This window comes from Musca vetustissima, unplaced genomic scaffold, assembly GCF_032173495.1.
Source record: "Musca vetustissima isolate MV318-11 ecotype Yass unplaced genomic scaffold, APGP_CSIRO_Mvet_v1 utg115115, whole genome shotgun sequence".
NCBI classification, from domain to species: Eukaryota; Metazoa; Arthropoda; class Insecta; order Diptera; family Muscidae; genus Musca; species Musca vetustissima.
In genome coordinates, this window is record NW_026885677.1 from 13,104 (window position 1) to 31,454 (window position 18,351).

An 18,351-nucleotide genomic window follows, 5' to 3' on the forward strand; every position below is an offset into this window, starting at 1 on the left:
CCTCCATAGGGCATGGATTATTCTATGAATGGATTTTTAAAGAACAAAGTTTTTAAGTTTAAGCCATAAGGCTTAAATTTTTTAAATAATTTTTTTTTCAAAAAAAATATTTTCAAGGCGTAGATTTTTTAAATAACATTTTTTCAATAAAAAAATTTTCAAGGACCTCCATAAGGCCCGGATTTTTTAAAGATTTTTTTTTTCAAAAAACATTTTTTCAAGGTCCTCCATAAGGCGTGGATTTTTTAAAGAATTTTTTTTTTTTAATAATTTTTGAAGGACCTCCATAGGGCGTGGATTTTTTAAAGGACCTCCATAAAGAGTGGATTTTTAAAGATATTCTTTTAATAATTTTTGAAGGACCACCATACGGCGTGGATTTTTTTAAAAGACCTCCATAAGGAATGGATTTTTTAAAGATTTTTTTTATAAAAATTATTTTTTCAAGTACTTCCATATGGCGTGGATTTTTTAAATAATTTTTGAAGGACCGCCATAGGGCGTGGATTTTTTAAAGAATTTTTTTTATACAAAATTATTTTTTAAAGGACTTCCATATGGCGAGGATTTTTTAAAGAATTTTTTTTTAATAATTTTTTAAGGACATCCATAGGGCGTAGATTTTTTAAAGAAACCTTTTTCAAAAAATATTTTTTCAAGGACCTCCATAAGGCGTGGATTTTTTAAAGACAATTTTTTTCAAAAAATATTTTTTCAAATACCTCCAAAAGTCATGCATTTTTTAAAGAAACTTTTTTCCAAAAAATATTTTTTTCAAGGTCTTAAAAGGCATGGATTTTTAAAAGAAACTTTTTTCAAGGACCTCCAAAAGGCATGGATTTTTTAAAGAAAAATTTTAAAGGTTCATAACAGGCGTGCATTTTTAAAGAATATTTTTTCAAGGCTCATAAGAGGTTTGGATTTTTTTCTGATCCTCTTATCGAAACTCTAAATCATAGAGATTGATTGTATTCATCGATTCCACACATTATCTTGCTATGCCAAAAACTTTTCACACATTTAAAATGCAATTTAAATTAGATGCAAATTAAATTAATTTAGAGGCAATTTTTACGCAATTACATTTTTCAAATAACTGTGTAATCAATTATTTAATAGTACTGTTGTTAATAAAAATAGCGTTTTATTTAATACTAACATTGCTGAACTTTTGCATGAACTTGAACTTGCACAATCAAGATGAAAAAAATCACAACTGTTTTAAGGCAATTCGCAGCGAACGGCGCGTACTGTTTTTGTTTAAGTGTTCTCTTGACAACCATCGTAAAATTGTCGCGTCGTTTTTATGGCAAATTCGTGTTTTCTTGGTGCCGCACTAGAACAACGTTTCGCCATCCGTTTTGTTGGAAATGCAAAATGATACTGACTGCCGGCCAGGCGTAAAATGTTAACTATTCCGATGAAACGAAGTTGTCCTTTTTGGATTTTTTGGGATGAAACGAAAAAAATGAAATTTTTTATGCGCCAGCTTAAAGAAATGTAATTCAATTAAAATGCATTTTTTGTTGTAGTTTTTTTTTTTAATTTTTTAAACTAGTTACAGATTATATGGTCATGCATGTTTTCAGTTGACTCACAAACACACACATACACACAAAGTAAAAGTAACGCATTGTGTCCTTCAAAATATGTTTTTTTTTTCATTTACAGAGATATTTAATTCATTGTTGAATGCCACAATACGATGTTCTTGGTGAGATTAAATTTTTATTACACATTAACTTTTATTTTTAACGAAATTACATTTTAAATATTTAATTTTTTTATTATTTTAAATTGTTATTAACGGCACAGGGTGTGAAAAATATTAAATACCTCTTGTAAAAATTATAAAACAAACTTGCAAGATTGTAATAAATAATTTACCAGTGTATTTGCATTCCATTTGCATTGTTTCATTTAATTTTTAATTGTAATATTTTATAAAAGTTTTGTGTCTTAAGTCATTTGTTATAGTCATATATTAAAATGACACTTCTCACGTGTTTAGTATAACAATGTGAAAGTGTCGTTAATCTTTGGTTTATCTTCGGTCACTCACACGACAGTATTAAAAATCTTTTTTTTTTTTTTTTTTTGTGGCCAACACAAGGGGTAGATTTTTAAAAAATGTTATTTTTTCAAGGCCAAACAAGGCGTAGATTTTTTTAAAATATTTTCTTAATGATAGATGTTTTTTAGTGGTAAAATGTGTAATTTTTTAATTACAAATTTGTTAAAAATATTTTTCATGTCCATGATAAGGAAATGCTTAGATTTTTTAAAACTGTTTTTTCACGTCCATCACAAAGCGTAGATTTTTGAAAAATATATTTTTTTGTGTGTCGAACACTTCCTTGTGATATATTCCTCACTCTCACAATTTATTTACAATTGAATGAACGATAAAGTATGTGTCTTAAGTCTTTTGTCATGTGAATAATGTTTAGTAAGTCGCTCTCTATCTTCATCTCTTTCCCACACACACACACTTTTACACAAAAACAATCTAGCCATTATAACGCAACAATGTTCGTGTCTTAAGTCTTTTACTTCAACTGTTATGAGTATTTGTTGTTCTTCTCTCTGTCATGCTTCCATCTCAGTTCTTTCCTAATCCTCTCTTACAGCACAGTCGGGCGAACCACCGCACGCGTGCACTCTCGCGAGAGTAATTATCACTATTCTCTCACACACATTCAACTGAACCAATTGAAAAACCATTGGCACACACACAAAGACAAGTGCGTGAGAACAGAATTTTTTATGTTCTGCCCGTGCCTGTCTTACAGTCACAAATTCACTAGTAATGCTTGTTATCTAAGTCTTTTCATATGGAATGAGTGAATCTCATATTTCATTCAGTTATGTGAAAGAGATAATTGTGTTTTATGTATTTAACACAAAATAATCATCCAATGCTTGAAATCACAAACACTTAATATTTATTTTAACTAATTTATAATGGAATGACCCATATAATCTAATAAAAAAATACTATTACTTATTTCGTATCGAATGAAAAAAAAAATACATAAATTCTAATGACCAACAATTAAAATTACCGACAACACTTCATGCAAAAAATTCCATTCAACAAAATACAACAACCACAAACCTAAACAAAACATTAGGTTCCGTTATTGACAATTATTTAAAATAAAAACAATATTTTATGGGAAGAAAAAAAAAACAACAAACAAAGAAGTAATAAAAGATTATTTTATGTTTCACTGCAACGTCCTTTACTGAGTTCATTCATCAGTAAATGTTGCCGGCCGGTAGGTAGGTAGATAGTATTGATTACTTATAACCGCGACATGTAAACGTAAAGCTGTCATGCGAAACTTGTTTTACATGGAATTATTTCAGTTTTATAATTGCCGGGAAATAATAATAATAAATCATGGAAGATTTTTTTCTAAATCGCGTCTTTAATTAATTACAAAAATTACACGAGTTTGGTATCTAGTTGTTATATATTAATTAAATTACTTGGTTAACTAATAGAAGGTAGTAACAATTAGGTTATAGGCAATAAATATGGTAATTTTTTTTCTAAAATGGTAATTTGAATTTTAAATGACACAATTTTTATAATTAAACGATAATAAAGAAAAGACAATATGAAAAAAAAAATGAATTCGTATGGAGATAAATTGGATATATTATTTATGTCGAATACAAGACGTAAAGTTTTACAAAAATATTTTTTTAGTGACCAACACAAGGCGTAGATTTTTGTTTTAAATATTTTTTTCGTGTCTTATCAAATTTGTGTGGCGTAGGGGATGATAGATACCAAGCAATGGCTCTGATTGGCTTTAACATGGCGAAGTCCAGGCTTATCTTAGTCCCTCTTCTATCTCAATTGTGGACACTGATCACCTGGGGTACCTATTTTCATCATCCGATGAAATAGTATAGTCCGATGAAATACCCATAAGAACTATAAAAATAGGTTGAGGCGTCGGTTTAGCTACCCACACTAGGAAAACCGAACCTACTATGAAAAAGCAAAGAAAAAGAAATCCAAACCCACCTAATGTTGACGACCCCCGCAAACGTTTAAAGGACCACGATCTGCGAATCTGCACTTGGAATGAACAGAACAGACGCAGTGTTTGCTTTGGCGGATGTACTCAAGAAGTACAAAGCCGACATTATTGCCTTACAGGAAATGCGATGAGGAGGAGCTGGCGTAAGTAAATCAGATGATTACGCCCTGTATTATAGCTGCCATAAAACGAGACGTGAATTTTGCTGCGGATTTATGGTTAAAAGGAGAATAAAACACCTCGTCTCCAGATTCACTTCAGTAGATGAGCGAATTGAAATAATAAAAGCGAAGTTCTTCTACATCAGTCTCACTTGCGCCCATTCTCCGACAGAAGATAAAGATGAACAGACCAAAGACATATTTTACGAGCGCTTAGAAACAGCATATGACAGCTGCCACCGGCATGACATTAAAATTCTGCTAGGAGATTTTAATGCAAAAAATCGGAAGGGAAAATATCTTTGGCCCCAGCCTCCACGAAGAAACATCCAACAACGGCGTGAGTTTGATTGACTTCGCGGCAGCAAAAAAACATGGTAGTTAGCAGGACCAGATTCAAGCATCTCGATATACACAAGGCCACAAGGGTTTCACCTGATCAAGCAACGAGAAATCAAATTGACCATGTTGTGATAGACGGACGGCATTCGTCCAGTGTTTTAGACGTCCGATCGATCCAGGGAGCGAATATCGTTTCGGATCATTGCCTTGTGGCAGCCAAGGTACGCACCAGTCGTAATGTAGCAGCAAATGTGCGATTTAATATAACACGGAAATTCGACGACGAAAAGCTGCAAACACAAGAGGCAGCAGAAGGTAGCAGAAACCACAATCAAGAAACCAATGGTACGATCAGGAGTGTCGTAATGCTACTGATGTGAAAAACGCAGCGTATAGGGCAACCCTGCAGACAGTAGCAACACGTAATGTGATGGAAGATTATCGGGAGAAAAGGAGAGAGGAGAAACGTGTTTCCAGAAAAAAGAAGAAAGAAAAACGTGGGCGTGAGCAAATCGAGATGTACATGAGTCAACATGAAGTGCGAAAATTCTACCAACGGGTAAAACGCCAAACCGAAGGCTTTGGTGCAGACACATCCTCCTGTAGAGATGAAGAAGGAAACCTGGTGACAGATGCAGACAGCGTGCTGAGGATCTGGAAGGAACATTTTGAAAAACTTCTGGTATCAAATAGTAGCGGTGAAGGTGATGCCCCAGAACCAATAATAGATGACGGTATAGAGTGTTTACCACCTAGCCACATGAGGTCAGAATAGCAAGCAATCGGCTGAAGAACAATATAGCAGCAGGAGATGATGGCTTACAAGCCGAACTATTCAAGACTGGTGGTCAGATGCTGGTAAGGAGCATGCACCAGCTGATTATTACAATTTGGCTAGAGGAATGCATGCCCAATGATTGGAACCTCAGCATCCTGTGTCCCGTGCACACAAAAAGGAGACAAGACGATATGTGCCAATTATAGAGGAATAAGTCTCCTTCCCATCGCATATAAAGTGCTATCCAGCGTACTGTGTGAACGTCTGAAGCCAATGGTCAATGACATTATTGGACTATACCAATGCTGCTTCAGACTTGGCAAATACACCATTGACCAGATTTTTACACTGCGCCAAATCCTGGAGAAATGCCACGAAAAATACATCCGCATTCGACAGCCCTATCCTTTCAGAGGTGCATAAAGCCATGTCTGCGTTTGGCATTCCTGCAAAATTAATACGGCTATGCAGGATAACTTTAACTGGCAAAGATCAGCAGTTAAAGTCGGAAAGGACCTCTCGGAGCCCTTTAATACCGAACGACATCGCCTACCCCGATGACATCGATATAATGGGTCGAACGTTGCGAGCGGTAACAGCCACCTTTGAACAAATTGAGAAGGAGTCTGCCAAAGTGGTTCTGACAGTAAACGCCGAGAAGACCAAACTGATGGTATCAACGCGCAAGACGTCCAGTAGACTCGGACCAACTGTGGAATTTGAGAACTACAGATTCGAGGTATTCAAAAAAATTTATATACCTTGGTACCGTCATAAACAAAACGAATGACATCAGTTTTGAAATTCGGAGAAGTATATTGATGGCCAACAGATGCTACTATGGTCTGAGCAAACAACTCAAAAGCAAGGCCACCTCCCGTCATGACCAAACTCACACTTTACAAGATGTTGATACTACCCGTGCTGTTATATGGATCTGAAGCATGGGTACTTGGGCAAGCAGATGAGGCAGCTCTTGGTGTGTTTGAAAGAAAAGTTCTCCGAAAGATCTATGGTGAATATATGCTATTTTCGCTACATCGACATTGTTAGACGTATTGAGCTGCAGCGACTATGTTGGCTAGGTCATGTTGTGAGAATGAATGAAGATGCCCCAGCCCAGAAGGCATATAAAAGCGAACCAGATGATGGCTTACGCAGAAGGGGAAAGCCACGAATAATATAAAAAATATCAAATCGAAGACAACATCGCCGAATATGGTCTTTCAAACTGGAAAACCTGCACAAAAGACCGACGCGCCTGGAAATCTTTTTTAAGCTCGGCTTATGAAACGAAAGTTCTGTCACAAGCCACCTAAGTAAGTCTTATCAAATTGTTTGCTGGGTATATTCAACAACTTTAAATTTCTATTGACATATCAATGCTTTTCCGGTGATATTTAAAATCAGATTAACACCCATTAAACACCACAATTATTAAAAAAATCGTACACCGTTTTTATTTATTGTATTATATTATGTTGTTCGACCGGTTAGTTGTGTGACGCAATACTTTTTTTGTACTGACCTTTTTTATTGTTATTTTCCATTGTGCAATTTTTTTGCTCAGCTTGCATTCCTGTCTGGGCTATACTGGTGAGTATAACCAGTTATATTTTATTTTGCGGAAGTAAACAAGGCTGTCTTGCGTTGGTACATCAAGTGAACTAGTCATCGAGAATGGAGGTCAATCGCCAACAAAAGTTATGGTAAACATTTTCAATTTCAATGTCAATGAGATGTCATGAAAAAGATAACAAAACCTGGTGAAGAGTCGAAAAGAATGGAAAGGATATTTTAATTGGACATTGTATTGAGATTTTGTGAAATGCTTGGTCTGACATATCAGGGTTATTGATGGTCAATAGCACGATATTGCTAATGGAATAACAAACAATGACAAAAAAACGACAATCATTTTCTTACTGTTTTTAAATTAATGGCTTCTTCAAACACAAAATCTAATCTAAGATCAATTAAAATGAATTTTATCGAACGCCTAAAAGTATGCACCACATAGCAATATGGTAAGCCATTTATTATTTAATTAAAAATAGGGGTATTCATGAAAAAAATTAAATATTTTTTTCATATTCAATACAAGGCGTAGATTTTTTAAAAATAATGTTTTCATATCCAATACAAAGATTGTTTCGCTACGCCTACACCTTGTATTGGATATGGAAAAAATATTCTTAAAAAATCTACGCCTTGTGTGGGACATAAAAAAATATTTTTAAAAAATCTTTGCCTTATCTGGGAGATAATAAAATATTTATAAAAAATTGTCGCCTTTTGTTGGAAATCCATTATAAAATAACTTTATGCAAATAGACACGAGCTAGACAGATGTCGATTATTTTCCACACAATTGCGACTGGCGCACATTATGAAGGTTCGGTTAAATGTCTTTAATTAAAATAATAGTTATCATATGAAAGTTAAACTTCTTTAATTGACATTCTACAATAATGGATTTTATTATATGATGACAGTGAGGTATAGTGTCAATGATTATTGATTACACAGTGCAACACATAAAATAGAAACAAACCAGTAAGGAAAGTAGTAAAGTCGTACTGGGCCGACTATATGATAACCTTCACCACTTTGGGTATATTCTACATATGTATCCTAACAGACGTCGCGTGTTTGTTATATATCTATATCTGAACCGATTTCAGGGAAAATTGCCAGAGACTAATTTCAGTACGATGTGTCAAACGGCCTAGCTATGGAGCTTTTCACGAATCTTTGCAACATCATTCTAGACTTAATTCAGTACCCTATGCCAAATTTCGTGCAAATCGAAGGATATATAGGGCATTTTGTGCACCATTTACATAAAATCGGATGAATATATATATATATATATATATATATATGCGAGCTATAACTAAATCTGAACCGATTTTCAGGAAACTTAACACACATCATTCCAGACCTAATTCATTACGCTGTGCTAAATTGCATGCAAATCGAAAGATATATAGGGACTTTGGTGCACCATTTATAATAAATCGGCCGAGAACATATATGGGAGCTATATCTAAATCTCAGCCGATTTTCACGAAATTTGACACACATCATTCTAGACCTTATTCATTACGCTGCGACAAATTTCGTGCAGATCGAAAGATATATAGGGACTTTAGTGGATTATTTACCTAAAATCGGGCAAAAGTATATATGGGAGCTTTATTTAAATCTCAACCGATTTTCTCGAAACTTGGCAGATATCACTCTAGGCTCAATTCAGTACGTTATGCCAAATTTCGTGCAAATCGACAGATATATAGGATCTTTGGTGCACCATTTACCTTAAATCGGACAAAAATATATATGGGAGCTATATCTAAATCTGGACCGATTTTCACAAAACTTGGCAGATATCACTTTAGGCTCAATTCAGTACGTTATGCCAAATTTCTTGCAAATCGAAAGATACATAGGGACTTTGGTGCACCATTTACCTGAAATCGGACGAAACTATATATGGGAGTTATATCTAAATCTAAACCGATTTCAATAGGGTTCGCCCTTGGGCCAAACAAATAAGCTGTGCCAAATTTTATCCAAAGCGGATTATAAATGCGACCTGTTCTTTGTTTACAATTTAACACCAACAGACGGACGGTCATGCGTAAATCGACTCAGAAAATGATTCTATGCATATACTCAAAAGGAACCATGGGTCTATTTCGAATATTTTTGTCTGTTACAAACATATGCACAAAGACATAATACCCTATACCACAGTGTGGTGAAGGGTATAAAAAATAGATATCTTCTTCTTCTTTAATTGCCATTCTCCAATAATGGATTTTATTATATGATGACAGTGAGGTATAGTGTTAATGATTATTGATTACACAGTGCAACACAGGAAACAGATATAAAATAGATAACTTACGTTTCTATAGCCTTGAAAAAATATTCTTTAAAAAACCCACGCCTTCTTCCGAGGCTTGAAAAAATATTCTTTAAAAAATCCACGCCTTCTTCCGAGGCTTGAAAAAATATTCTTTAAAAATCCACGCCTTCTTCCGAGGCTTGAAAAAATATTCTTTAAAAAACCCACGCCTTCTTCCGAGGCTTGAAAAAATATTCTTTAAAAAATCCACGCCTTCTTCCGAGCCTTGAAAAAATATTCTTTAAAAAATCCACGCCTTCTTCCGAGCCTTGAAAAAAATATTCTTTAAAAAATCCACGCCTTATGTAGAGCCTTGAAAAATATTCTTTAAAAATCCACGCCTTCTTTAGAGCCTTGAAAAAATATTCTTTAAAAAATCCACGCCTTATGTAGAGCCTTGAAAAATATTCTTTAAAAATCCACGCCTTCTTTAGAGCCTTAAAAAAATATTCTTTAAAAATCCACGCCTTCTTTAGAGCCTTGAAAAAATATTCTTTAAAAAATCCACGCCTTATGTAGAGCCTTGAAAAATATTCTTTAAAAATCCACGCCTTCTTTAGAGCCATGAAAAAATATTCTTTAAAAAAGCCACGCCTTCTGTAGAGCCTTGAAAAAATATTCTTTAAAAAATCCACGCCTTCTGTAGAGCCTTGAAAAAATATTCTTTAAAAAATCCACGCCTTGTGTAGATCCTTGAAAAAATATTCTTTAAAAAATCCACGCCTTCTTCGGAGCCTTGAAAAAATATTCTTTAATAAATCCACGCCTTGTGTAGACCCTTGAAAAAATATTCTTTAAAAAATCTACGCCTTGTGTAGAGCATTGAAAATATATTCTTTAAAAAATCCACGCCTTGTGTAGAGAAAATAATCTTTAAAAAAATTGGCCGATTATATTTTGGTTGCACAGTGTTATTGGCGTGTGCTATGACATTATTTAAATGATAAATTTGTCGCAAAAGGCGTTCAAACGTGTCTGGTCCAATAACGGTTGTTATCGCGTTATATTAGCTACCTATTGCTTAACATCGGAACCTGAACAAAATCTACAATTGTTTTCTTATAAAAAAATAAAAGTTTTTTTGCAAAATAAAAATGTTCGTAAAATGTTTAATATTGGTGATGTTATATGTGTTCCAAATCCATGCGGAATTTGAAATAAAATGTTAGTGGAATTTTAAATTTTTGTTAGATTTCTGACTTCAAAAAGTATATGTTATTCGCCGATTTCAGATCAACGACACGATTTACCACCCCTGTACACATTCGAAAATTATGATGTTTGCTTTGTTAATAACACTACCTCCTCCGAACTTGGTTCCACCTATTGTATGGTTTATGCCGAAATACAAGAAGATAACAGCAATGATTTGTGGCAAAAAATCAGGACGCATAATGCCTTTAAATATCACTATCGAAATGATCGTTTATTTTTTGGACTTTGTCTCAGTCGATGTATGGAATTTATGGAGAATCAGCAGCTCACTGATGGAAATTTCACCATTAACAATGATGTGGGTATAAACACCTGTTTTTATTAAACAAAACACAAAAAAAAAACAAATATTTAAATTAATTTATTTTTCAAGATCACCCAATTTTTCGAACAAGTACACAACCAGCCATTGGATCTTGAAATACGTTCAAAGTATTCTCGACTGATTCATCGGTGTTTGAATGAAGAATTCCAAAGAAAATATGGTTTGAAATTGAAAACCTTTGTGGAATATTGTGAGCGTAGAAGACCAGGGGAAATTGATGGAGGGGAAAAGGGTAAGAGGAAAAATTTGAATTGTTTTTAATAACAAAATGTTTACTAATTCAGTTTCTTCCAGATATCGTAGAATCGGGTTTATTTATGTTTTTCAAAGTTATTTTGCTATTGGTGGTGCTGTCAACATTTTTCGATTATTTTCTAAAATCCAAACAGCCAAAGGAGAAACAAACCAAGGAATTTTATAAAAATAATATAGAAGAACCAGGTAAGTAGTTGGTTGGACTGTAGAGCCTTGAAAAAATTGTAGGAACCTTCAAAAAATATTCTTTAAAAAATCCACGCCTTATAGGAGCCTTGAAAAAATATTCTTTAAAAAATCCACGCCTTATAGGAGCCTTGAAAAAATATTCTTTAAAAAATCCACGCCTTATAGGAGCCTTGAAAAAATATTCTTTAAAAAATCCACGCCTTATAGGAGCCTTGAAAAAATATTCTTTAAAAAATCCACGCCTTATAGGAGCCTTGAAAAAATATTCTTTAAAAAATCCACGCCTTATAGGAGCCTTGAAAAAATATTCTTTAAAAAATCCACGCTTTATAGGAGCCTTGAAAAAATATTCTTTAAAAAATCCACGCCTTATAGGAGCCTTGAAAAAATATTCTTTAAAAAATGCACGCCTTATAGGAGCCTTAAAGATATTCTTTAATAAATCCACGCCGTATATGGGCCTTAAAAAAATATTCGTTAAAAAATCCACGCCTCATAGGAGCCTTGAAAAAATATTCTTTAAAAAATCCACGCCTTATAGGAGCCTTGAAAAAATATTCTTTAAAAAATCCACGCCTTATAGGAGCCTTGAACAAATATTCTTTAAAAAATCCACGCCTTATAAGAGCCTTGAAAAAATATTCTTTAAAAAATCCATGCCTCCTTCATAGCCTTGAAAAAATATTCTTTAAAAAATCCACGCCTTATAGGAGCCTTGAAAAAATATTCTTTAAAAAATCCACGCCTTATAGGAGCCTTGAAAAAATATTCTTTAAAAAATCCACGCCTTATAGGAGCCTTGAAAAAATATTTTTTAAAAAATCCACGCATTATAGGAGCCTTGAAAAAATATTCTTTAAAAAATCCACGCCTTCTGTAGAGCCTTGAATATATTCATTAAAAAATCCACGCCTTATAGGAGCCTTGAAAAAATATTCTTTAAAAAATCCACGCCTTATAGGAGCCTTGAAAAAATATTCTTTAAAAAATCCACGCCTTATAGGAGCCTTGAAAAAATATTCTTTAAAAAATCCACGCCTTATAGGAGCCTTGAAAAAATATTCTTTAAAAAATCCACGCCTTATAGGAGCCTTGAAAAAATATTCTTTAAAAAATCCACGCCTTATAGGAGCCTTGAAAAAATATTCTTTAAAAAATCCACGCCTTATAGGAGCCTTGAAAACTATTCTTTAAAAAATGCACGCCTTATAGGAGCCTTAAAGATATTCTTTAATAAATCCACGCCGTATATGGGCCTTAAAAAAATATTCGTTAAAAAATCCACGCCTTATAGGAGCCTTGAAAAAATATTCTTTAAAAAATCCACGCCTTATAGGAGCCTTGAAAAAATATTCTTTAAAAAATCCACGCCTTATAGGAGCCTTGAAAAAATATTCTTTAAAAAATCCATGCCTCCTTCATAGCCTTGAAAAAATATTCTTTAAAAAATCCATGACTTATAGGAGCCTTGAAAAAATATTCTTTAAAAAATCCACGCCTTATAGGAGCCTCGAAAAAATATTCTTTAAAAAAACCACGCCTTATAGGAGCCTTGAAAAACTATTCTTTAAAAAAATCCACGCCTTATAGGAGCCTTGAAAAAATATTCTTTAAAAAATCCACGCTTTATAGGAGCCTTGAAAAAATATTCTTTAAAAAATCCACGCCTTATAGGAGCCTTGAAAAAATATTCTTTAAAAAATCCACGCCTTATAGGAGCCTTGAAAAAATATTCTTTAAAAAATCCACGCCTTATAGGAGCCTTGAAAACTATTCTTTAAAAAATGCACGCCTTATAGGAGCCTTAAAGATATTCTTTAATAAATCCACGCCGTATATGGGCCTTAAAAAAATATTCGTTAAAAAATCCACGCCTTATAGGAGCCTTGAAAAAATATTCTTTAAAAAATCCACGCCTTATAGGAGCCTTGAAAAAATATTCTTTAAAAAATCCACGCCTTATAGGAGCCTTGAAAAAATATTCTTTAAAAAATCCACGCCTTATAGGAGCCTTGAAAAAATATTCTTTAAAAAATCCATGCCTTATAGGAGCCTTGAAAAAATATTCTTTAAAAAATCCACGCCTTATAGGAGCCTCGAAAAAATATTCTTTAAAAAAACCACGCTTTATAGGAGCCTTGAAAAAATATTCTTTAAAAAATCCACGCCTTATAGGAGCCTTGAAAAAATATTCTTTAAAAAATCCACGCCTTATAGGAGCCTTGAAAAAATATTCTTTAAAAAATCCACGCCTTATAGGAGCCTTGAAAACTATTCTTTAAAAAATGCACGCCTTATAGGAGCCTTAAAGATATTCTTTAATAAATCCACGCCGTATATGGGCCTTAAAAAAATATTCGTTAAAAAATCCACGCCTCATAGGAGCTTTGAAAAAATATTCTTTAAAAAATCCACGCCTTATAGGAGCCTTGAAAAAATATTCTTTAAAAAATCCACGCCTTATAGGAGCCTTGAACAAATATTCTTTAAAAAATCCACGCCTTATAGGAGCCTTGAAAAAATATTCTTTAACAAATCCACGCCTTATAGGAGCCTTGAAAAAATATTTTTTAAAAAATCCACGCATTATAGGAGCCTTGAAAAAATATTCTTTAAAAAATCCACGCCTTCTGTAGAGCCTTGAATATATTCATTAAAAAATCCACGCCTTATAGGAGCCTTGAAAAAATATTCTTTAAAAAATCCACGCCTTATAGGAGCCTTGAAAAAATATTCTTTAAAAAATCCACGCCTTATAGGAGCCTTGAAAAAATATTCTTTAAAAAATCCACGCCTTATAGGAGCCTTGAAAAAATATTCTTTAAAAAATCCACGCCTTATAGGAGCCTTGAAAAAATATTCTTTAAAAAATCCACGCCTTATAGGAGCCTTGAAAAAATATTCTTTAAAAAATCCACGCCTTATAGGAAAAAATATTCTTTAAAAATTGAGACTTCTTTCGGCGATTTTAACAAATATTTTTTTGATACCATATTTTATAAATTCCCCTCTCTCTTTTTGGGGTTTCAGGTTGGCGCCTCTTGACCTCATTTTCACTTAGCCGCAACTATTTCCGTCTAACCCAGCCATATCGCAGTGAGGTGGGTGAACCATTTGCCTATTTAGATGGTTTGCGATCGATAAGCACCGTACTAGTACTCTGTGCCCATTCCTTCTATTTAGAATGCCAGCCAATTGCAAATCCAGAATTTTTTGAAAATTTTGGAAAATCCAGCATAGGATTAATGATTCTCAATAGCACCGTAATCACGGAGACATTTATGATAATGAGTGGTCTGCTGCTGCATATGAAAATTTCTCAAACGATGACAGTAAGACCGCACAGTAATTGGAAAAAATGTTTGCAAATCTTTGTGCTAATACAAATCAGTCGTTATGTGAGGTTAGTATTTTGAGATAATTTTTGAAATTGTTTTTATATTTATAAAGTTCTTTTTTTAACCCTAGATTCCTTCCCACCCTGATTGCCATGATCGGTGTGAATGCAACAATTTTGCAACGTTTTGGTGACGGTCCTTTTTGGCGTCATCTCAACGAACCTAGTCGCATCTTTAGCCGTGAAAATTGGTGGAAAAATCTATTAATGATTAATAATTTTTCACCGCGGGATACTGTAAAGAAAACAAATTTGAATATTTTTATACCCTTCACCACACTGTGGTACAGGGTATTATGTCTTTGTACATATGTTTGTAACAAGCAAAAGGGAACGAGATAGACACGACATAGACACATGTTTGTAACAGGCAAAAGGAAACGAGATAGACACGACATAGACACATGTTTGTAACAGGCAAAAGGAAACGAGATTACACGACATAGACACATGTTTGTAACAGGCAAAAGGAAACGAGATAGACACATGGTTCCTCTTGAGAATATGCATAGAATCATTTTCTAAGTCGATTTATGCAGGTTTGTCCGTCCGTCTGTCTGTTCATGTTAAATTGTAAACAATGTACAGGTCGCATTTATAATCCGAATTGGATGAAATTTGGCACAGGTCACTTATTCGGCCCAAGGACGAACTCTATTGAAATTGGGAAAAATCGGTTCACATTAAGATATAGCTCCCATATATATTTGCGTCCGATTTAAGGTAAATGGGGCACCAAAGTCCCTATATATCGTTCGATTTGGACGAAATTTGGCACAGCTTATTGAATTAAGTCTATAGTGATGTGTGTTAAGTTTCGTGAAAATCGGTTCAGATTTCGATATAGCTCCCATATACAGTTTTCTCCGATTTGAGGTATATAGTGCACCAAAGTCCCTATATATCCTTCGATTTGCACGAAATTTGGCATAGCGTACTGAATTGAGTCTAGAACGATGTGTGTTTAATTTCGTGAAAATCGGTTCAGATTTCGATATAGCTGCCATATATATTTTCGCCCGATTTAAGGTAAATGGTGCACCAAAGTACCTATATATCTTTCGATTTGCACGAAATTTGGCACAGCGTATTGAATTAAGTCTATAGTGATGTGTGTTAAGTTTCGTGAAAATCGGTTCAGATTTCGATATAGCTCCCATATATAGTTTCCTCCGATTTGAGGTAAATATTGCACCAAAGTCCCTATATATCCTTCGATTTGCACGAAATTTGGCTCAGCGTACTGAATTGAGTCTAGAACGATGTGTGTTTAATTTAGTGAAAATTGGTTCAGATTTCGATATAGCTCCCATATATATTTTCGCCCGATTTAAGGTAAATGGTGCACCAAAGTACCTATATATCTTTCGATTTGCACGAAATTTGGCACAGCGTATTGAATTAAGTCTATAGTGATGTGTGTTAAGTTTCGTGAAAATCGGTTCAGATTTCGATATAGCTCCCATATATGTTTTCGCACGATTTAAGGTAAATGGTGTACCAAAGTCCCTATATGTCTTCCGATTTGCACGAAATTTGGCATAGCGCACTGAATTAAGTCTAAAACGATGTGTGTTAAATTTCGTGAAAATCGGTTCAGATTTACATGCACCTCCGATTTTAAGTAAATGGTGCACTAAAAATCCATAGTTAGGGCGATTGACACATCGTTAACTTCAGTACGTAGATACAATTTTAAACAGTACAACATACCGAATAGGGTGTGTCAAGTTTGCTTTAAATCGATTTACAAAATTTAGCATAGGTTGCAGAATGACATGTACAGGGATTGATGATAGTCGGGTTAGATATAGATAAAGATCACATTTATAAGTTCGTTCAATTTCATGTCAATGTTCCTTCCAAAATGCGACGTCTTTTGGGATACATATAAAGAATATACCCAAAGTGGTGAAGGGTATCATATAGTCGGCCCAGTTCGACTTTACTACTTTCCTTACTATTTTTATTAATTAATTTTTTACAGGTAAATCCGTATACTTGGTATTTGGCAGCGGATTTTCAATTATTAGCTTTATACACAATGTTTTTAATTATTATGTTCAAGTAAGTAGACATTAGGTGGGTTCGGATATTTTAACGGAATTTTCTCAAGGCCAAAATATGGCTACCACAAGGGGTGGATTATTTAAATATATTTTTCAGGACTCTGAGGCGTGGATTTATTAAAAAATATTTTAATTCCACGTCTCATAGTGTCCCTGACAAAATATGTTTAAATAGGAGCCCCTTGAAATATTTTTAAATAAATCCTCACCTTATAGGAGCTCCGAAAAATATTTTTAAATAAATCCACGCCTTTTGGTAGCCCTAAAACATATTTTGTTTTTATTTTCCTTATAAATCGTCTCTTTTCCAGATTCCCAAAGTATAAAAAATCTATCCTCCTTACAATGGGCTGTTTGGCAGTCATCATACCAACCACCATAAGTTATGTCTTCAAATTGGATTCTTCATTTATGCTAAGACCAGAGTAAGTTCAAAACTCGACATTGTATAACTCCATTAAAAATGAAGATATTTATTATTTGCAGAACGTATCGTTATAATTTTATTAAAGATTATAAACTCTATACCCACACCTATACGCCATTCTATACAAATTTGGGTGGTTACCTCTGCGGTTTGGTGTGTGGTGAAATATATCAGAACTATCTGTGCGACGAAGAGAAACGTCAACGTTTCCAAAAAATATTTAAATATTTATGGATTGTGCCCCCCATGGCTGGATTTTTAATAAATTATATAGGGTCAATTGTTATATTCCATGAACCCTCTATATGGACTGCCTTGTATACGGGTCTACATCGTAATTTCTGGATTATATTGGTGTGTGGTATACCAGTCGTGGCTATGGCAAGCAATAGGGAGTGTAAGTAGCCGAGTAGTAAACCATTCAGAAATTTATTTTAAAATAAATATTTTTCCAGCACTTGCCAGTGAATTTTGTAGTCTACCAATATTTCGTGTATTTGCTCGCCTAACCCCACAAATTTATCTGTGGCATTGCTTGATACTTCAGGTGACGACGACCTATCATCGGCAGCCGCAATATCTTAATATGGTGCAATTTGTAAGTTCGATATATTTTTCTTATACATTTTTCAAAATAATGTTTAATTTTTTTATTTTTTCAGAATTCCCAAACTATGATCACTTTAATGTTTTCGACGGTGGTGGCATTTTTCGGCTATTTGCTTCTGGAACTACCATTTTCACAGGCCTTAGAGGCATTAGTGGTGCAAAGAAAGAAAGTGGATACAGGTAGAACCATTACTGTTTGTATTCATTTTTAATTCTTTTGTGAATGTGTTTCGTTTTTTTGTAATTTTCAGTGAAACCTGAGAAGGAGGCAAAGATCCAATAGATTTTATATTTAATTGATTTATTAAAATTTTTAAATAATAACAACCCGAATAAATGCTGGAAAATATTTATTTTGTTTGTCTTTTAAAAATCCCCGCCTTATGGGGTGGCGTAGGGGGTGATAGATACCAAGCAACGGCTCTGATTGGCTTATCTTGGTCCCTCTTTCATCTCAATTGTGGACACTGACCTCGTCGTGGTACCACGTGGGGAGCTATTTTCATCACCCGATGAAATAGTGAGCTAATATGTACCGCAAGTTCACCCATAAGATCTATAAAAAATAGGTTGAGGCGTCGGGTTAGTTTCCCACACTCGGAAAACCCAATCT

At 33.9% G+C, this 18,351-nt stretch overlaps 1 protein-coding gene across 1 annotated transcript; it reads left to right on the forward strand.

Annotated features, from left to right (window-relative positions):
• Window positions 1–7,019: 7,019 nt before the first annotated feature.
• LOC133332901 (uncharacterized) lies at window positions 7,020–18,021 on the forward strand. Its single transcript, XM_061541269.1, has 13 exons — window positions 7,020–7,048; window positions 10,462–10,765; window positions 10,841–11,024; window positions 11,087–11,233; window positions 14,267–14,639; window positions 14,705–14,870; window positions 16,621–16,700; window positions 17,014–17,127; window positions 17,189–17,334; window positions 17,404–17,526; window positions 17,585–17,727; window positions 17,792–17,918; window positions 17,990–18,021. Exons 1-13 carry the CDS (start codon window positions 7,020–7,022, stop codon window positions 18,019–18,021), a joined length of 1,968 nt encoding a protein of 655 aa, XP_061397253.1.
• The last annotated feature ends 330 nt before the right edge of the window (window positions 18,022–18,351 follow it).